The 20872-nt window shown below is 42.1% G+C and overlaps 4 protein-coding genes across 14 annotated transcripts; 3 read left to right on the top strand and 1 right to left on the bottom strand.

The window, feature by feature from the left end:
* The first annotated feature begins 606 nt into the window (after positions 1 to 606).
* Positions 607 to 2225, top strand: LOC6541513 (transcription factor AP-1). Its single transcript, XM_001969060.3, is given in 2 exon segments — positions 607 to 852; positions 957 to 2225. A coding segment is annotated over 1 exon segment (1098 nt). The 5' UTR covers positions 607 to 852; positions 957 to 980; the 3' UTR covers positions 2079 to 2225.
* Positions 2221 to 3308, bottom strand: LOC6542545 (mRNA turnover protein 4 homolog). Its single transcript, XM_001969058.3, has 3 exons — positions 3151 to 3308; positions 2838 to 3085; positions 2221 to 2776 (listed from the first exon to the last, which is right to left on the bottom strand). Exons 1-3 carry the CDS (start codon positions 3176 to 3178, stop codon positions 2285 to 2287), a joined length of 768 nt encoding a protein of 255 aa, XP_001969094.1. The 5' UTR covers positions 3179 to 3308; the 3' UTR covers positions 2221 to 2284.
* A 14-nt stretch (positions 3309 to 3322) lies between these two features.
* Positions 3323 to 12931, top strand: LOC6543372 (14-3-3 protein zeta). Of its 10 annotated transcripts, none has more exons than XM_026979384.1 (9): positions 3337 to 3429; positions 4092 to 4158; positions 7993 to 8148; positions 8424 to 8537; positions 8648 to 8774; positions 9371 to 9494; positions 9610 to 9773; positions 9991 to 10119; positions 10813 to 11630. In XM_026979384.1, exons 3-9 carry the CDS (start codon positions 8087 to 8089, stop codon positions 10966 to 10968), a joined length of 876 nt encoding a protein of 291 aa, XP_026835185.1. In that variant the 5' UTR covers positions 3337 to 3429; positions 4092 to 4158; positions 7993 to 8086; the 3' UTR covers positions 10969 to 11630. The 10 variants fall into 10 exon arrangements, with proteins under 10 accessions (XP_015015046.1, XP_015015042.1, XP_015015047.1 ...); XM_026979385.1 differs by lacking the exon at positions 4092 to 4158 and adding an exon at positions 7754 to 7844 and having other exon boundaries at positions 3365 to 3429; XM_015159560.2 differs by lacking the exon at positions 4092 to 4158 and having other exon boundaries at positions 3323 to 3429.
* Positions 12932 to 14255: 1324 nt separating this feature from the next.
* LOC6543331 (ATP-dependent 6-phosphofructokinase) lies at positions 14256 to 20838 on the top strand. Of its 2 annotated transcripts, none has more exons than XM_015159566.2 (8): positions 14256 to 14976; positions 16067 to 16408; positions 16469 to 16623; positions 16991 to 17099; positions 18394 to 18582; positions 18696 to 19138; positions 19199 to 20041; positions 20104 to 20838. In XM_015159566.2, exons 1-8 carry the CDS (start codon positions 14830 to 14832, stop codon positions 20240 to 20242), a joined length of 2367 nt encoding a protein of 788 aa, XP_015015052.1. In that variant the 5' UTR covers positions 14256 to 14829; the 3' UTR covers positions 20243 to 20838. The 2 variants fall into 2 exon arrangements, with proteins under 2 accessions (XP_015015052.1, XP_015015049.1); XM_015159563.2 differs by lacking the exon at positions 16991 to 17099 and adding an exon at positions 17649 to 17757 and having other exon boundaries at positions 20104 to 20507.
* Positions 20839 to 20872: the final 34 nt, after the last annotated feature.

Raw genomic sequence — 20872 nt, 5'->3', positions numbered from 1 at the left:
ATATTTAAACTTGATGTATATGCTACAGTTTGAAAAACAAAACAAAATAAAAACGGTATTTGAAAATATTTATTGCTATACAGTTATCATAAATGTCGAAAATAAATATATCGGGAATATTCCAAAACCAGATGGCATTTTCCCTTGGGTGTTTTCAAGTTATTGGGCTGCTCGGAATTGTCTGTCATATTTTGGTCGCCTCTTCAATTGTTACTCACAAAATCATGAGCACCAAGGTTTTCCCAGCCTCTCCGACATAATGGATCCTTCTGGGCAGTTCGTCGTTCTTCAAGATCGAAAACATCCCATAAACCCGACTGAAAAACACATTTCCTTTCCTATTTACCGACGCCCAGGACTGATAAAGAGATCTATTGCATCTGCTTTCACTGCCAAGCCACAAGAATATTTCCAGAAAGATTCCATGAAAGACTAGGCAAGACCTTGTTCACATTCACCGTTCACAACGTGTCAATAAAAGTTTAAAATATATGTAGACAAATAAATATGTTTTATATTATTAACGGCTTAAATTTGAATTTAACTGCTTCGCGAAGTGCTTCAGCCAATGCTACCCATGCTGTTACAAACATCGCTTTCCTTCTCCGCTATCGATAGCAATGTCGAATAATAATTGACATTTGTATCACCTCTAGCAGCCACTCTGAAAACAACCTCACGCGTAATAAATATAAATATTTTCTTAAATATATTAAGCGAAAGAAAAATAAAATTAAAAGATTAGGTGACCGATAAGACCAGTGAATAGGCAGTGGCACAATAGGAGTCAGCTCGCGCAAAAGTACAGATTGTGTTAATCAAATTTTTTGCAAACGCAATTCCCACCCACTGGTGAGTAAGAAGAAGAACGAGTTATTCGCATGACTCATCGCGAAACGAGTTTTTATCAGATTGTTTTTATAACGTTTTTCTCTCTTTCTTTTCTTGAAAAACAGCTTGACGTCATTGCTTTAGCAAACATGAAAACCCCCATTTCCGCTGCTGCGAATTTAAGTAACCCAAATGCTGGCAGTGCCGTAGCAGCTGCCATTCAGATCGTACCTAAAACCGAACCCGTTGGAGAAGAAGGCCCCATGTCGCTGGACTTCCAGTCGCCGAACCTTAGCACATCCACCCCTAATCCTAACAAGCGTCCCGGATCCCTAGATCTGAACAGCAAGGGTGCCAAGAACAAGCGCATCTTCGCCCCACTCATCATTAACTCACCGGATCTGCAGGTCAAGACGGTGAGCACACCCGATTTGGACAAGATCGTGCAGTCCAGCAATTTCATCCAGACACCGCAACCGGGAAAGGTTTTCCCCACCAAAGCGGGACCCGTCACCGTGGAGCAGGAGGACTTCGGCAGGGGATTCGAGGAGGCCCTAAAGAATCTGCACACCAACTCCCAGGCATTTTCGGCCGCCAACTCTGCCCCCAATAACACAACTGCGACAGCCATGACTGCGGTGAGCAATGGCATCAGCGGAGGAACCTTTACCTACGCCAACATGTCCGAGGGCTTCTCGGTGATCAAGGATGAGCCCGTCAATCAAGCCGGCTCGCCCACCGTTAGTCCCATCGACATGGAAACGCAGGAGAAGATCAAGCTGGAGCGCAAGAGGCAGCGCAACCGCGTGGCCGCCTCCAAGTGCCGCAAGCGGAAGCTGGAGCGCATCTCAAAGCTGGAGGATCGTGTGAAGTTACTCAAGGGCGAGAACGTCGACCTGGCGGGCATAGTAAAGAACCTAAAGGACCATGTTGCGCAACTGAAGCAGCAGGTGATGGAGCATATTGCCGCTGGCTGCACAGTGCCGCGAAACTCGACAGATCAATAACATTTAGAGTTGTCAGCCGGGGAGGAGGACGTTGCACTGGAGACTGAAACCCCCTCGAATCGTGAGGTTCCCGAGCAGCCTATGCCTCTGGAATTCTTTTCAAGTGCTAGCACCGGTGCCTTGGAGCTGGAGGGCTCGCCCTCTCAGGATATTTCCCTAACTAATAGCGATCTTCTGGAGGGGGATAGCGAAAATGAACGGCCTCTGGTGCTCTACATCCTCGCGGACGATGCAACCTGATGCATTATTGTGCCTTTCTTTGATTTTAGCTGCAATATCTGAAATGCTTCTTAAGTGTTTTGTTTACTTAGTTATTAGTATAAGCTACTGTTAATCAAGTATTATCTGTGTTGAACGTAAGATAATATATAAAGTAATTTAAAAATATACGTATATTTTCTGCACTTGATATATACATAAAAATTAATTCTACACTTTAAACTAATTTATTCATCATCCTCCTCGTCATCATCATCGTCGTTGTCATCCATGGCCTCGGCTTCAGCCTCCTCTTCCATGGCGCTATCAGCCTGTTCCTCGTCGTTCACATCATCCTCAACGTGCAGCTGGAAGCCCTCGCTTTTGGTCCAAGAGCACTTCATGGTTAGCCGGAATTTGGCCATCGGCTTGCCCACCAACTTGAGGATTCTCGCCTGTTCGGGTGTTAGAACTTTGCCCTCCTCGCAAACCGTGTAGTCACTGTACAGCGTAACGATTCCCTTCTCCAGTTTGGTGGGCAGGCCCAGGGAACGCAGATGGGGCTCCATTGAGTGTGCGAAGTCCTCCAGTGGACCAGCTGGCAGGGTAACCGTTTCCGTGGCTACAAAACCACTACGTGCGTATTCAACGGCCCAGTAGTTTTCGGCCCATTCCAGGACTTCCTCCTTGGATTTGTCAGTGAACAGCAGTCCCACCTGGCCAGTTAATCGCTTGGAAAGCTAATAGACATCGGCCATGATTAGCTTCTAATATATTTTATATCTTCTTAAGCCCAATTACCTTGTACAATTCGGGCTCCACTTCCTCGCTTTTCGTGCGACCCAAGCCAATCTGCATAACTCGATTCTTCCCAAAGATAAAACGTGAATTCTTTTTCCACTCCTGTCGCAGATCCTTCAGCAAGCTATTCCTCATGTTCTGAACTTGAAAAACAAATATATTCGGATATTTGCCCACGCAGAAGCGAATGTCGTCCACAATGCGCTGTTTCCAAGCCAGACCCTTGCGGTCGGTTTTGGTCAGGGAAACTAAAGTAAGAGGAGTAGCACACATTATAGGTTAAAATTGTTTTTACTACAATGCAATCTCTCACCTTTCTTATCACGTTTGGAGCGCGGCATGTCAGTATTCTATAAAATGCAACGTTTTTTTAAGAGAAGCCAAGAATATTTCCCACAGAACGTAAACACGTGCGGCCTTCTAGAGACGGTAAATGTGCCTAACCAACAATCGATAGGTCCATCGTGTATCGGAATTTTGCACCGCGCAGGTTGGAAAATTCCTGCGGGCCCATCCCTACATCAGGTTTCCTCGTTTTCCAACACAGCGCGCGTAGATAAGAAGAAGAACCTTCAGGTCCGAGCCGTAAGAGGTGAATTAACTAATTAATAAGTGCTTGTTCGTTTAAAACCAAGTTTAAAGTCGATTACTGGAGAGTCCAAGGAATACGCATATATTCGAAATTCGCTTGAAAATCCAGGCGCAGTGAGTAGTTTCACATAGTGCGTCGTGTGTCGGCTTGCGACCGCCATATTGTCGGCGGATAAAATTTTCCCCGAATAAGTGCGCCCACACACTTTATCGATTCGTTGGCCTCCTAATTGGATGCCACCTGCCCGTGGGGCTCTCTACATTTGATTGCGTGCGATACTGGCCTTGCGAAAATCCCATTACAATTGGAAATGGACGTAGCAATTTTTCATTACCGCAACCAAATAGGACGCCGATGACGTAATTTTCTCCGTCTTGTTCTTTGTGAGCTGTAGTAAAATGTAGAGATGGTCGCGTGAGCATGTCCCAGACGAATCGAAATTGCAATACACTGCGATTATTTGAAAAAATTCGGATTTCCCCGTTCTCCTATCAGGGATTTGATTTTCAAATTAATTGCATTGTGCTTCATATAATACATAAACACCTAACATTATTAAATATATTTTCAAATATTTTGAATTGTAGTCCACAACGGGCAACAAAATGTAAACAGTAGTAAGAATAATTTGAACTTTTGTAAAATCCTCGACTTACCTTCAGATTCACAATCGTAAGCCCTGGCTCACCTCACGAAAAGCATAAGTGCGTGGATATCTCATTTTTATGTGTGAGTGCACCAATTTAATGAAATCCCAATTAGAATTAAGGCAATTTACCGCCGCCCCTTTATCAATGGCATACATCTCCCGATTAGTTTCCTCCTTTCGGAGGCCATAAAGTCAAGATAAAAGCGTAATCTGGCAGCGAGATAAGCGCCAGAAAGTTTCAACAGGTTGGAAACGAACTATAAACTATTACTTCATAAACCGATGGCAACACGGGGAGAGACTTGACAATAAAAGCTGACTCTTATTAAAGCTCTCTATCTACAAGTTCTGAGACGCCCGTTAATTAGTATATTGTATCTGAAAGTTTGGTTTATAAGTTTTACCTGCACACCTGGCAACATTAGTTTATACAGCAGGTTGGCAACCCTGAAGTTCTCTCACTTGTCGCACTTTCTCACTCTCGCCTGCGCCAGCCCCATATGCTCCCTCTCATTCTGCGGCGGCGCATGTGCCCCTGCGAGAGTGTGCGTGGGGAGAGAGCGCAGAAACACAGATACAGCGACGCGGCGAATGTGTGCAACCTTTGCCGTCCGTCATTCTCATTCGTTCGTTGGTAGTGTTCGTTGTCGTTTCAGTTTCAGTTAATCGAGAATGTAAGTAACATTTTTGCTGGCCCAGAGTGCCTTGCACCTACATATGTGTGTGCGCCTGCCAGTGTGTGTATGGAATTATAAAACGAAAAATTGCTTAAATATACCAAGGAAAAACACGTGTAATGCCGCCTATGAGTAATCACTTACATGCATCTATACTTCGGCCCGCAGAAAAATCGAAATACCTCCATCAGGCATCGATCCGATGCCGAAAAAAAATTCGACGCAAAAGAAAAAAGTGTGAATTTGTGCAAAAAAAAAAAAAGAAAAAGAAAAAGTAAATTGAAAGAAAAGAACATTCCCAATTTGCCCGAGTATTGGTGCATGTATGTGATGCGGTGAGATTCGCTTGTAGCTTCGTATTTCTCATCATCATCAGCAGTTCATCGGTTAAGTTGTAGGCGGCGGACATAGCCGACTTCTATATTTACGCATATATAGCCAGCTATATGTACACACAGTACGCCAAGATAGATATATATATATATATCAACTTGGATGGGGACACGCGGTTAGGTGGGATTCCTCGCCAAACTCAACACACTTGGCGGCCGCCTGTGGTAGATACATTTCGGCCTCTCTCTGCGGCGTTCTCCGCTCTCTCTCTCTCTCTCCCTCCCAGCTCGCTCCCCCTTTCTTCCGATTATTTTTATAATTTTGTAGCGCCGCACTTGGAAACACGATTGGCGGCCCCACCAACACCATCTCAACCATCCGCACCACCATCACCACCATTACCACCACCACCCAGAACGCACCAACACACGCAGAATCGCACGCACACAGCCACCATAAAAGTTAGTAACTTTTTCGCCCCATGTAGAGCCGTAGTAGCGGTATCTACAGTGTAGAGGAATTTCTACATCATCGTGGATTGGGTTCTTCTTGTTCGGGCTCGGGTTCTGCAGGCTCTGGGGGCCTCTTGAGCAACTGCGCATGCTGTCGGCCGGCGCAGATAAAAAGTTTAAAGTACCTACGTATCCATCCGACACGGATTTAGCAGGGTTTTCTAGCCCCGGAATTAGCCTAACCATATGGATGTTTAACCGTCCCCTGAACAAGTCTCTAAAACTTCGACATGCCCTCTCCCACCTGTTTTACCCATCCCCCTTTTTTTTTTTTTTACCAATGTATTCATTCAAGCAGATGAGCAATCTGCGTGGTTGAAACAAGTTTTTTTTCTCCTTTGATTTATCCGATAAAAACTACAAACATATTTGTGGCCTTTTAGGGGAGTGTTACGTTAATTTACGTTACGCCTGGCTTAATGTTTTGGCATTTGCCGAACACAGCCAGAAAGCATTTCAATTGACCTAAAAACGCGTCGACAGACCGCACCCACCCCCCATCCATCTTTCGGCACGCCACGCCCCACCGCCCTTTGTTTTGACAAAGGGTCAATGCTTTTTTAATTTGGCGGTCGATCGCAACACAAATAAAACTGTGTTTTCAAATGGTTTAAACCTCAATTGGTTGCTTTTTAGACAACTGCGCAGAACTCAGTATTTATAATTGCTTCTGCAAATGTTACTGGGTATCTAAAACTAGTTGTAAGCTGCAGAGAAGAACATTTGTATAGGTTTTGAAACAATTTTGAGAGAAGCTTTTATCTGTTCATTTAAACATTTAAAAGTAAAAGAAGTGTATTCAGATTTGCCAGATTTTGCGGTCGCTGTTAGCCAAGCTGGACTGTAAATCCAATTGAACGCGGTATTTGTGGGATGGTTGGTGGTGCTTTTATGACGCCGATGTGTTGAGATTTTCCATTTCAATCATCGGCTGGCTGCATTAGCTGGCATTCTTGTGCTTGGTTTTCGAGGTTTCCGTTGGGCGGGCAAACAAAACATTTTATTTTTTTTTTTTTTTGTCCAGAGCCACCAGTTGTCTAAAAATACCCACAACGCCCATATGCATATCCACAGACCGATTTTCACCCCTCGTCCCCCGCAGTTCTTGTTTCCAAGCTTTCTCCAGGTCGAGCGGAAATTAATCGATTTTCCTTTCCTCACGTCCCTTTTGAAAATCGAAGCCGGAAATTGGTCCTACATTGAAAGTTTGGATGATCCTATCGCAGGGAATTATAATTGGATTACGTGTGAGCAAATTAATGACTGTCGCCTGCATTCCTGTGTTTTCATTTAGTTTTTGTATGTTCTGCTTGTTTTCCAATAATTACTGCACGTTTAATCGATAGAAGTTCAACGAGTGGGCAAGTTAGTGAGTGCGTCACTGTACGGGGAACACAAACAGACGTTCTTTATGCACGTACATAAATATCTATCTTTGGCACACACACACAAAATATATAAAAACGCATTAAGGCGAGCCGACTTGTGCTCCATTTCTCCCTCTCTCTTTTTATTCATGGTTTATTTTTATCGCTGTTGTCGAACTTGTATTTTTTTCACATCCATCTGCCAGATACTCTCTTTCTACCTTCGGCCTTCCACAAACCCATAAACTGGGCTTTAAATAGTTTCATAGTTAACACACGTGCGGCCATGTCCAGTTGTAACTTTTTTTCGCCACTGGCTTTTTTCCATTTAAATTAGCCATTACGTCAGCGATTAGTCTATAAAGACCTGCTGCGAGTGCATGAGTCATCGCAGCTTTCAATCCAACACTTTCGTCCAGCGGAAGCATGACAACAAACTAAATTTGTACAACTTACCTAGAAATACTCGCGCAAGTGCAATGCGGGTATATTGGACCCGTCTGAACGCTTTAGATAATGCATTACTTTAGTTTCTAGAATGCAATCTATCAGTATCATCGTTCTAAGAGTTGTGTTTCAAACAAATCAAAATAATTTTTAATAATTTACTAGATAACTTAAACATATAGACAAATCAAAAATATTTTAAATGACTTTTAAAGCTAACGAATATGGAATTTATCGCGACCTTCAATTAAATTTGAAGCATAAACATTTATCGAACCAAAAACATGGAATATCTTATAACGTCTATTATCCCCTACAAGGGGTATGCTTATATGGCAGTTCACTCCACTGAATTTCGCAGTCCAACAAAAATTCGCAGTGTTGTGCAACTACTGGTGGCTTTGGCATTTTAGCTAAATATAACAGACAGGTAATCAGCAACAGAACTCTGTTAGTCAGGTGTTTGTAAAGAGCCGAGAACCGTTACACCAGATAACGGGTTAAGGTGGCCTAACCTACATTTCTCCTCCACTGAAAAAACCCACTAATGCTCCTGTTTACGTTCTAATTTATTGCAGAAAGCCATTGTTAGCAACTTTTGAGGGGCATATCGAACTGTGTGGCGTATTTTATTAGTTTTGTGAAGTAACCTGAAAAAAAAAATCAAACAAAATGTCGACAGTCGATAAGGAAGAGCTGGTCCAGAAGGCTAAACTGGCCGAGCAGTCAGAACGGTAAGTGGTTCCTCTTATAATAAGGTTCATCAACCTCACAGAACTTGAAAATAACTCATTTGGCAAAAGTTATAGTAGTATATGTATAAAAACAAATGTCATAAGTAAATCTTATATACACTCTATATAGAAATATATAGTTGAAATAAGACAATTGTTTTTTAAATCCACTTAAAACCCTATCGAAACAAACAAGATAAGTGTTCTGTAAAATGAAAGGTTTACATTCCTGTGATTAAAGATTTCCAATTACTAATGATGTGTTTTCCATGCAGTTACGATGACATGGCCCAGGCCATGAAGTCCGTCACAGAGACTGGCGTTGAGCTCTCAAATGAGGAAAGAAATCTGCTCTCCGTTGCCTACAAAAATGTGGTCGGTGCCCGCAGGTGAGTCAATCAATCAGCGCTTGATTAATGTCGCACCATAGATTGAAGTTCATCTGCTAAGCTGTATGTTTTTGCCCCTTCTCCGGGTGTGTTTAACATGTCCAAACCAGGTCATCGTGGCGTGTCATCTCCTCCATTGAGCAGAAAACCGAAGCATCCGCTAGAAAACAGCAGCTCGCCCGTGAGTACAGAGAGCGTGTGGAGAAGGAGCTGAGGGAAATCTGCTACGAAGTTTTGGTAAGTGGTGGTCCGCAATTCTGCGCAAGTCTCTTTCTGAAGGATTTATGGGGTTGTAATTGGTCCATCTAATTATTTTCATACCCACAATTCACTTGGGTGCTCATCTGAATTGACGGTGACGAAGATGGCAAACCTGTCAACCGACTAAATATATATATATATTAAGACCTCCGCCCTTGGCAAGCTCAGCTGTCTGTCGAGGGTGTTGGTTGGATGGTCCGGTGGGTTTTCCAGGGGGTGGGACCCGTTTTCTGGCTTTCCTTCTTGCTCTAGTGAAATATAACAAATTTTTTACAATCAATAAATCTATTTTTAAAATGAACATTTTCCATTTTCGCCCCCACACACAGAGGTTTTGGCTTGTGTGTATATGGAATTTACATTGTCGTTCATCGGTCAGAAAATAGACCATGGCCAGGATTGAACCCGGGGTATCCCCATTCGCTTTCCTTTGATTAGGGCTTTTATATTGAATTAAACTTAAAGTGAACAGGGTTTTACAATAAGCCAGGGGGCTTACTTGATTAATTGTTGCGTTTGGGATACGAAATTGATATAAGATTAATTGACGTTCTTGTTTTCTCCGCTTACAGGGACTTCTGGACAAATACCTTATTCCAAAAGCCAGCAATCCCGAGAGCAAGGTGTTCTACCTGAAGATGAAGGGTGATTACTACAGGTATTTAGCCGAGGTTGCCACAGGAGACGCACGCAACAGTAAGTATCTTGTAGGGCACACCATCAGAAACACCATATGCCCGAATTGTACACCCGAATTGTGCAATTCAAAAATCTTTATAAACCAAACTACAAATATTCTTGCAAAACACAGCCGTTGTCGATGACTCGCAAACCGCTTACCAGGATGCATTTGACATTAGCAAGGGTAAAATGCAGCCAACACATCCCATCCGTTTGGGTCTGGCCCTTAACTTCTCAGTCTTCTACTATGAGATTTTGAACTCACCAGACAAAGCTTGCCAATTGGCTAAACAGGTTAATAATACACTGAGACTTGGCTCGATTAATCGAAATGTATGGCAAGCGAGCAATAAGGCACACAAAATCACTATCCATCGATAATTAAGAACTTTTCTGTTTAATTTTAAATGGTTTTCCTAACATTTGGTTTTGTTTCTTACTTTTTTACATAATTGAATCATGTGTAATTCGTTAAGCCGTCGTTGAGGACTCGAAAAAAGCCTATCAGGAGGCGTTCGATATTGCAAAAACCAAAATGCAGCCCACACATCCAATCAGATTAGGTCTTGCTCTCAACTTTTCCGTCTTCTATTACGAAATTATCAATTCACCAGCGAGGGCTTGTCACTTAGCTAAACAGGTTCAGTTCAACTTATACATGTATCTTCTGTGTAAACTTAATAATTCGCTTACGAATACTAATCACCCAATGATACAAATTGTTGTTATTCTGTGACTAAACTGAGTAAGATATCCAGCGACTAATTAACCAACTAAATGAGCTTTAACCCGACTTAGCGATATACATTGCCACCAAAGCTTTCCAAAAGTTTGAGAAGGAAACATGTACAATTTTATGAAACTGGAAAAGTTAAAGAAATTTAAATTTCCTTATAGTGACTTTATAAATGTACAACTTTTACAGTTTAAGCTAACTTTGCACTATATATTTTTTTACCCCTGAAATTACAAACTTTTTGAAGCGCAATGTATATCCATCCACCCATCTATTTTCCCACTCGAATTGCATGAGAAATACGAAAAACTTTGCCTGTGAAATAATTTACATGCGGCCTTTGCTGGTGAACACTTTTCGTTTTTATTTTGTTAAGGTCAACACAACTCTTTTGTTATTTTTATTTTGATTTACACGATTTGCCTTAGAGTTCAGTTTGATGAAGTTGTTTAGTGAAGCCAATTATGAATGAACCTAACGCCACTTTGAAAATGCTTTTGTTTTACCAACTTGCATTCGCCTTGCCAAACATTTCCTTTGATCCGAAACCATCGAAAATGTATACTAAAAAGAACCTTTTTTTTATCCGCCACCCAGGCGTTCGATGATGCGATAGCCGAGCTGGACACACTGAACGAGGACTCCTACAAGGACTCGACACTCATCATGCAGCTGTTGAGGGACAACCTGACTCTCTGGACGTCCGACACTCAAGGCGACGAAGCTGAGCCACAGGAGGGCGGCGACAACTAACCAAACAACTAAGCAAATGTTTCCTTTTTGACTATGCAAATATTATTCAGTAATACAAACAAAACAAAAACCAGAAACAACAAAGAGAAACAAATATTATAAAACGCAACCAGCAAAGCAAAACAATTTGAAATGAAACGATAATCCAGGCGAGAGCAGCAGGCAGGCAAAGAGCGCGAACATTTGAGACATTAACATACGAATTGAGGGCAGAATGCTTCACAGTTCATTTGGGGCCGATGGGCCGGCATTTGAGGCTGTTTTTCCCGATTGTCACGGGTAGTTTTTAGCCGGGCTCCGGTTGCAACCGAACCCCTAGTATACAGATGGTCAAATGCATGGACAGATGCCGGTCAATCTGACTCAAATGTAGCTTAAGATCTGCAACTGCTTAGGAAATACAGAAAAATACTGCATCGCTGTGAGGCCAAACGAATGCGGACTATTTGGGAGTTTGGTATGATTTTTCCGGATTTTGAATCAAATTAATCTAGCAGATAATTCGTAATTGTGTGTGTGTTTTTCCCGATCGAAACGGCCAAACTCTAGATGCTCCGAATTTGTTCGCCCTGGCGGTGCCTCGTGTGGATTTCCTCCTTACAAAAACAAACAAACAACAAATAAATAATATTCCTAACTGTATACACAAGAAATGAAATGAGATAATCGGTTATTATACGTTTTTTGCAAGAGTCTAAATTAATTATTTAATTTTCGTATGGCAACAGAAACAACTGCAAAAGATACAGCAACAACAACAACCAAGCGAACCAAATGAGAAAAACAAAAATAAAAACAAACTTATGTATTATTTGTAATTCTTTTTCTAAACAAATAAAACCAAAAAACCTAGTTTCCCATTTTACGTTTTACTTCATTTCGAAATTGGTTCACTTTTCGTTTTTCAACCTCCCCACACACATGCACACACACACACACAAACAGAAGCACACACACACAGACAGGGCTGCATTTATAATGCACGTGCGGAAATCGGTTCAAATCCCATGAATCAGGAACCATATCTGTTAGATGAACGTGGCGAGAACGGAAAAATACAGAAAAATATATAATTGTTCATTGCTATTTTTTATACATGTCTTACATAAAACAAAACGGTTAAATCTACAATTGCAAATTTCTTTGTTGTTTTTTTCTTGGTATAAACAATTGTGAAAAGCATAACTCATATAATACATACATATAACCAACTGTCTGTCAAATGAATTTTTCGAACGATATGAAGTCTCTGATCCCCTAGTGGAAGTCCACTTAATTTTTTTTTTAGTGTGCAACATGGCGAAGGCACGAGTTTTATTGTGCGCAATGTCTGCAGCCCAATTTCCCATTTTTTCGTTAGTTGGGTGTAACTTTTTGAAGTACATTTGTACGTTGAAGCCCAGAGAAGCGTTTCCCCAACAGAGAAACAGCCTCAAATTGTTCCTAAAATCTGGCGATTCTTTCTTAGCTGATTATTATTATCGTTCGAAAACGTGGTCGACTTCTTCAAACTATGAGAATTGCAGCCTGCAAATCAGCAATGGAAATATTAAAAACGGAAATTAAATGAAGATCGAATCAAAATACATAAATATTGTGAACTAAACTATTCAAATTTTTAATTTAAATACAAGAAAACTTTGCATGTGTATTGAAAGAAAATATATTATTGTCCAGCATACAGAACATATGTATGTATGATAAAAGTAAATGTATATTTTCGCAATTGAATTTATCGCTATATTATGAATGTGAGGAATATAAAACAAAAAGCAACCAAAAAAATATATATATTTAAATAAAAGAAACACTTTTGCCGCAACGCTAATAAGTCGAGTCCCAGAACATATAAAATAATAATATTGTGAAACTGCAATACATTCATGAAACCGAAAAATAATAACAACCGGATGAAAATGAAAACCGGCTGTAGGCGTAAATTGTATGCATATAACAGAGGCAAAGATTGATGTATGAGTGGAATATTTAAGTTTATTGAAATTACAGTTTCTTAATTACCAACAAAAAAAAAACAAAAAATTAAATAAATAATACAAAAACCAATCAAATGAGTTTTTATTCAAATATTTGTAGGTCGAAGTTACTTTAGTTAAAATGTCACAAATCAACATAAATTGAGTGCAGAAAATTGGAAAAATTGGTAAACTAATAAAGATGTTCGATATTTAGAAGCAAAATTGGGTTTGGCATGCATTCAATAAAATTTCGAGTATTAAACAAATTAAATCCCTTGTAAGTTACTGTCTGATTTAGATATGTTCACTACACCCACTTATAAGCTGTTCAATTGCTTTGAGATTTTTTAAAATTAATGGACGGATACAACAATGCCACCAGTTTCATGGACCTACAACATTTCGCTTTAGAAACTCAATCAAAACACCCCCAATTAGGCAAAAGGTAATATTCAAATTTAAATCGTATCAACTTATTGGACTTCTCGTTCTTAGCTGACTTTTCCAAGCATCGACATCCATTGTACTCGAAGTCATAATTTGTGTAGTCCCCGAGATATTTCGTAATTGCTAACTGCGTAATTGCTTTTAATCATTGGGGCTTTTTAAAACTTCTTCCTTTTACAGGCATAGAGGAAATACTCTTTTAAATGTAAAATTTAATTGGAATCGAAATGTTATACAGTCGCACAGTTATTCCGGTGATCAAAAGAATGATAGTCCTAGCGATAAAAACAAAAAAGATGACAAACTTGTGCAAATATGTGGAAAACCATTAAAAAATGTGCACAACGGATTTCTCAATGCTAGTAATTATTCTGAAAAAAATGTTAGAAAAAACAAAAAGAGTGTACCAAAAAAGCGATGTGGCAAGTCGCTAGAAGAGCTGCGAAAGTGTTTGAGAACCATGCAGGATGTTATAGATTTTGTGCATCCAATCAAGCCTTTTGTAAGTTTTTCTCGAACTTTTACAGTTTTTAATAATTACGGCTTCAAAGGAGAACTAATTCAACCATATAAGCCTTTCTATTTTGGAATACGCAGATGGTCGATTTGCAGGTCCAGTTTAATACTTTTATCTATTGAAGTGAGATCTTAACATGTAGTCTATTAATTGTCGTTGTAGCTTAAAGATCTCAGGTTAATTTTAAATACAGAATAACGGCTTAAATTAACGATAACGATAACGGCGTAGGTTACATCTTGCGTTTTTTAAAAGACAAAATAACGGCTGAAATGAACGATATCGATAACGGCTATCGCACCCACCCACAACCGATGACAGCTCCCGAACTTCCCATTCCCAGCGGTGAAAGCTCGCGAAAGCTTTTACTCGCCCAGTGATAAACAGCTGATCAACAGCTGAACGATTGTGGGTCGAACGTAAACAAATTGGTTAAACGCTATTTTCCGCTCGTTGCTAGTCGCGAAAAGTCCGTTCATCACAGATAGAATCAACCAATTTTCAACCTTAATCAAAAGAATCGAAGGGCAATCGCGTTGGAGCGAACTCTTAGCCGGATTTAACCATCCGCAGTCTGCATTGCATCAGTACGCACTTACAGAAAGCCCGTGGCTGTGTGCGTGTGTCCGTGTGTGTTGTGTATGCGTCTCTGGCCTGAAGGTCACCTTGAAACGTCAAAAGCAAAAGCGAAACTTGTGAATACCGCCTGCGACCATATATATTGCTAGTAACTGAAAAGCCACGGCAAGGAGCAGTAGTAGTATTTATAGCCCACTTGGATATAACCCAGCTCCAGCTGCGCGACTCGCATAGCTGCAATACAGGGAAACTCCCTTCCGAGTCCAATAGTGGTTCATAGTGTGTGCTTTGTGCGATAGCCGTTACGATCCCAGTTAGAGATATAGTGAAAAAGTGAGAAATATGAATTCCGAGATTAATCAACGTTTCCTGGCCCGCGGCTCGCAGAAGGACAAAGGACTGGCGGTCTTCACCAGCGGCGGGGATTCCCAGGGCATGAATGCCGCCGTCCGAGCCTGTGTGCGTATGGCCATCTATTTGGGCTGCAAGGTGAGTTGGTGACCTCTGTCAAGTACTTTCCGCCCACGCAGCTTCGCGTCCGGTGACCCCGACCCCCGAGCACAGGCAACAGACCCATGTGAACCCAGAAATTTACGTAAAACACCTGGCAATTTGCTTATCAGCAGCCGTTGAACCACAAAGCCAGTTAGATAATCTCCAATCGGTGCGAAAAGAAATTCAAGAATATATGTGTACATGCACATTGACATTGGGTTTATTTTCGGGCCCCCTCACCACATGCGACTTTGATTTCGGCTAATTTGTTTCGTTTTTTGTTGTCGCTCTTGGTTTCTATTCATTCGGCTTATTTAAATGTGTTCATTAATTTGGTAGGAAATTTCTGGCTGTTGGGCCCTCGAAAATATGCAAAAAAAAATTGGTCAATTGCTAGCCAATTTAAATTGATTAAAATCTATTTATTTGATTTTAAATTCTTGGGGGTCAATAAAAGTAAAGTTATTGGCACGCGTAGCATGACGGCGCTTGATATGTTCTATGAATTGAACAAAATTAATAAATAATCAATTGGGTGTACGTTTGTATGTATATACATGAGCATACTAAACAAATTTCTGTTCAAATGGTTGCTAATCAGTACCACTTAACCTAACCTATGTATTTAATCTACAAGTGCCTCGACATCATTATTGTTTGTTATTTTTTCATTTATCAATTAAAAGCGTTATAAAATTTGAATATTTGGTTATGTGAGTTGCTTAAAAAGTATCGATTTAATTTCGATTACATACCTGTAACGGTATTTTGAATATGTAAATGTTTTGTATGTTTAAAACTTCAATTTATACTTCCGTGCTTCACTAAAAGTTATAAAGTGGTTGATTTATTGAAAAATGTATAAAAAATAAATAAAATAAAAATTTTAAATAATATATATAAAATTCTTCCTATACTTCCAAAAAAAATGTCACCAATTTGGCAGTCTACAAATGAAAAATAATAAACTCTAATTCGATGATTCATGTTTAAATGTGCTAATGATGTCATGCGCCATGAAGATAAAAAACTCTTTTCTGGTTTACACCATATCTATAATTGTTTCGTGTTTATCTTCCGAAAGGTCTACTTCATCCGTGAAGGCTACCAGGGCATGGTAGATGGAGGTGACTGCATCCAGGAGGCTAACTGGGCCTCAGTCTCGTCCATCATCCATCGTGGTGGTACCATCATTGGCTCCGCCCGTTGCCAGGACTTCCGTGAGCGTCAGGGTCGCTTGAAGGCCGCCAACAACCTGATCCAGCGTGGAATCACCAATCTGGTGGTCATTGGAGGCGATGGCTCCCTCACCGGCGCCAATCTGTTCCGTCAGGAGTGGTCCAGTCTGCTGGACGAGCTGGTCAAAAACAAGACCATTACCACCGAGCAGCAGGAGAAGTTCAATGTCCTGCACATCGTTGGATTGGTAAGAGGTCCCTCAGAGGTCTCCTGCGATTTATCAACTTATGGATGGAATTATTTGTAGGTGGGCTCCATTGACAACGATTTCTGTGGCACGGACATGACCATCGGCACGGACACGGCCCTGCATCGCATCATCGAGGCCATCGATGCCATTTCCAGTACCGCCTACTCGCATCAGCGCACCTTCATCATGGAGGTCATGGGTCGTCATTGCGGGTAAGTTGATATCTAAACGGATATATTTGCGAGCAAAGTTGGGCTGCCTATGTGTTAGCCTAAGTGTCAGTGATTAATTGGGATTTTAGCTAATGCCTGGAACGACTATCTCTAGCTATCTATCGGTGGTAGCTGGCATTATCTCCGAGGCAGACTACGTCTTTCTGCCCGAATCTCCTCCGCAGGCAGATTGGCCCGATCGACTTGTCCTCAAGTTGGAACAGGCAAGCCCAAACGGAAATCTGTTGAATGTCGTCGACTCATTTCGCACATTTCTGTTTCTATCGCCGATCGATTTCTTAGTGTCCCCATCTCCTCCAAAATCCTATCCCCCTTTTGACTAATATTTTGTAATATATTTTTGCAGCTATTTAGCTCTTGTGGGCGGACTGGCGTGCGAGGCGGATTTCATATTCATTCCCGAAATGCCGCCCAAGGTCGATTGGCCAGACAGGCTCTGCTCTCAGCTGGCCCAGGCAAGATGCAGCTCCATTTCCATTTCCATCTCCATTCTTTCAGCACTGAGAAAAGTCTCGCAACAGCTTCAGAAATATGTTCTCGACAGCTTGTATAGGAATTTTAAGGTGTTTGAAACGCCGATTGACACGCAGAAGAAGGATTTTCAAATAAATTTACAATATATGTCGAATTTGTATAATAAGCTGTCGAGATAATATTCCTGTTTCTAAATAGAGTTGTATACTTCAGTGCTGTTGTCGTTGCTTAATGCTTAAGTAGTACACTTGTACTTTTAAGTATACCATTTTTTAAGACACAATTTTTAAGAGCGACACTTGCCATACAAAGCTTATTCTTATTTTCTGCTTACTGCACACGAATGATTCTCTAAACACAAACGGAGATACGGAATGAATTACGCACAGTTGTTGTCTGTACCAGCATACCAAAATCATATTGTAACTAATTTTAAGTTTACCCCAGATACTCCCAATATCCCGTTAATGACGATCCCCGACATTTGTGAACCATCTGTTATTTTTGTACTTAATCTCTTGTTTTTTTAGTTACTTAGCCATATCGGCAGCCATAGCCACAGAGGGTGATTTTATGTTCATACCCGAGGAGCCGGTGTCAGTCAATTGGAAGGACGAGATCTGTGTCAAGCTCCAACAGGTCAGGTCCAGAGTCCTTCGCTATCCAATTAATTTCTAATTACCTTTTTTGTCAAATTTTGAATTTCTAAATTTTATTCTGCATTGTTTTGGGCCTTTTCGATGTGCCGAAATTTCCATGGCGATAAACAGCTTTAACAGCTATTTGATTTACTTATTTTGGGTCTTTGGGTCTCTGTTTTATGTGCTCATAATGTCACTGAGTTCCCTTACTAACTTTCCCAACTCCACTAACGTCCATCCTCGTTTAATCGATCTGTAAATCTTCATCAATGTTTTATTCGACTTTGACTTGTGCGTCCATTCTTCATACTTCAAAACACCTATTCAGTGCTGCAGTGCGTTTCAAAACTGAGTGGCTAAACACATTTAAACGAATGTGCACACAGCCATATGTTTCTGAAACGCGCTGTATTCATACGCTTGCTGATTACACATTTGGTGACACACTCGTTCAACATCGTAAAGCAAAGCATAAGTATACGTAAAATACATATTTTTGTAGTGATGATGTCCGCTAATCATGACTCTTCATAACTCGTTTGTGCTCTAGTAGTTTTTGTATCATCCACGATTCCACGATTGGCATCTTGCATATATGTATTCTTAAATGAATTCCCTCACAATTGACCAACAGGAGCGATCTGCTGGCCAGCGCCTGAACATCGTGATCGTCGCCGAAGGAGCCATGGATCGCGAGGGTCATCCCATCACCGCCGAGGATGTGAAGAAGGTGATCGACGAGCGTTTGAAGCACGATGCCCGCATCACTGTCTTGGGTCACGTGCAGCGCGGTGGCAATCCCAGTGCCTTCGATCGTATTTTGGTGTGTACTTTACTGAAGATTCCTTGGAAATGCATTTCTAGCAAAGTTACATTTTTGTAGCATACTTTTAAACGCCAATATTGAGAGTTAACTAATGAGTTTCCCCTTCGCAGGCTTGTCGCATGGGAGCTGAAGCCACTTTGGCCCTGATGGAGGCCACCAAGGACTCGGTGCCAGTGGTCATCTCTCTGGATGGCAACCAGGCAGTTCGCGTGCCGCTGATGGAGTGCGTTGAGCGCACCCAGGCTGTGGCCAAGGCCATGGCGGAGAAACGCTGGGCGGATGCTGTCAAGCTGCGCGGACGCTCCTTCGAACGGAATCTGGAGACCTACAAGATGCTGACGCGCTTGAAGCCACCCAAGGAGAACTTCGACGCCGATGGCAAGGGCATCGAAGGATACCGCCTAGCTGTGATGCACATTGGTGCTCCAGCTTGCGGTATGAATGCCGCTGTGCGCAGTTTCGTGCGAAATGCCATCTACCGCGGTGATGTGGTTTATGGAATCAACGACGGTGTCGAGGGTCTGATTGCCGGTAATGTTCGCGAGCTGGGCTGGTAAGTGCTCCTGCAAGGGTACCCTTCTGAATCTGTGCTTAAGTTCAATTCCAATTCCAGGTCCGATGTCTCAGGATGGGTTGGTCAGGGTGGCGCCTACTTGGGCACCAAACGCACTCTGCCTGAGGGCAAGTTCAAGGAGATCGCCGCTCGTCTCAAGGAGTTCAAGATCCAGGGTCTTCTGATCATCGGTGGCTTTGAGAGTTACCATGCCGCCGGACAGATCGCCGATCAGCGGGACAACTACCCACAGTTCTGCATCCCCATTGTGGTTATTCCATCGACGATCTCGAACAATGTGCCCGGCACAGAATTTTCGCTGGGATGCGACACCGGTTTGAATGAGATTACGGAGATTTGCGACCGTATCCGTCAATCGGCCCAGGGCACCAAGCGCCGCGTGTTCGTCATCGAGACAATGGGTGGCTACTGCGGCTATTTGGCCACCTTGGCCGGTTTGGCCGGCGGAGCTGATGCCGCCTATATCTACGAGGAGAAGTTCTCCATCAAGGACCTGCAGCAGGATGTCTACCACATGGCCTCCAAGATGGCCGAGGGCGTCTCCCGCGGTCTGATCCTGCGAAACGAGAAGGCTAGCGAGAACTACACCACGGACTTCATTTACCGCCTGTACTCGGAGGAGGGAAAGGGTCTCTTCACCTGCCGGATGAACATCCTGGGTCACATGCAGCAGGGCGGCTCACCCACTCCCTTCGACCGCAACATGGGCACCAAAATGGCCGCCAAGTGTGTCGACTGGCTGGCCACCCAGATCAAGGCGAACATTGACGCCAACGGAGTGGTCAACTGCAAGTCCCCGGACACCGCCACCCTGCTGGGTATCGTGTCGCGACAGTACCGCTTCTCACCACTGGTCGACCTCATTGCCGAGACGAACTTCGAGTAAGTTTAACCCAATAGTGGACCACAATGAAGCCAATAACCATAATCAACTCATCTTCCAGTCAACGCATCCCGAAGAAGCAGTGGTGGCTGCGCCTGCGTCCCCTGCTGCGTATCCTGGCCAAGCACGACTCCGCCTACGAGGAGGAGGGTATGTACATCACCGTCGAGGAGGAGTGTGACACCGACGCCGTCGCCTAAGCGGACGCGGATCTGGACTCTGATCCCCACTTCTGCTTACCACCACCATCGCTGCATCGAAGCATCAATGTCCTCCTATCCGCACCCTCGAATCTGTTTCTGTGTTCGCTTTTTCACTTGTTTTGGCACCGCATCCGATCCGTTTTATGGTTTTAACCATGATCAGACGAAGGGGCCCATGACAGCGGCACATACGAAAGTATTTCATCATATACAGACGCATACAAAACGCACAAATACATAACTTATTTATATTGCCCGCCAGTCGAATCTTTCTTATGATTTATCCAAATATCGTGTATTTTTCAATTTCGTATCTCGAATACTTGTTTAACGTTAAAGTTAATAGTTCATTCTACATTGCAGCCGTTCCGAAGAGTCTGGCGACCTATTAGGGGAATCCGTTTCGCATGTTATCGTAATTGTTGGTTCTTCAACCCAACTAAATTAAAAGTTATAGTATTTGGACAAATTACCCAGTCAAAGGAACAAATTCTATCTGCAAAATGTTTTTCGAGTATTGTTATCGAACGAAGCAATGATCTATTTGTAACGACGTGCTAAATACATATTCAAAAACCTGTTGGCACAATTTATTCGCGATTTCGATTTTTCATTTGTATGGTGGAA

This window comes from Drosophila erecta, unplaced genomic scaffold (assembly GCF_003286155.1).
Source record: "Drosophila erecta strain 14021-0224.00,06,07 unplaced genomic scaffold, DereRS2 tig00000055-arrow-pilon, whole genome shotgun sequence".
Classification (NCBI taxonomy): Eukaryota; Metazoa; Arthropoda; class Insecta; order Diptera; family Drosophilidae; genus Drosophila; species Drosophila erecta.
The sequence above is the reverse complement of the archived record's forward strand: the minus strand, read 5'-3'. Positions and strand labels throughout refer to the sequence as shown.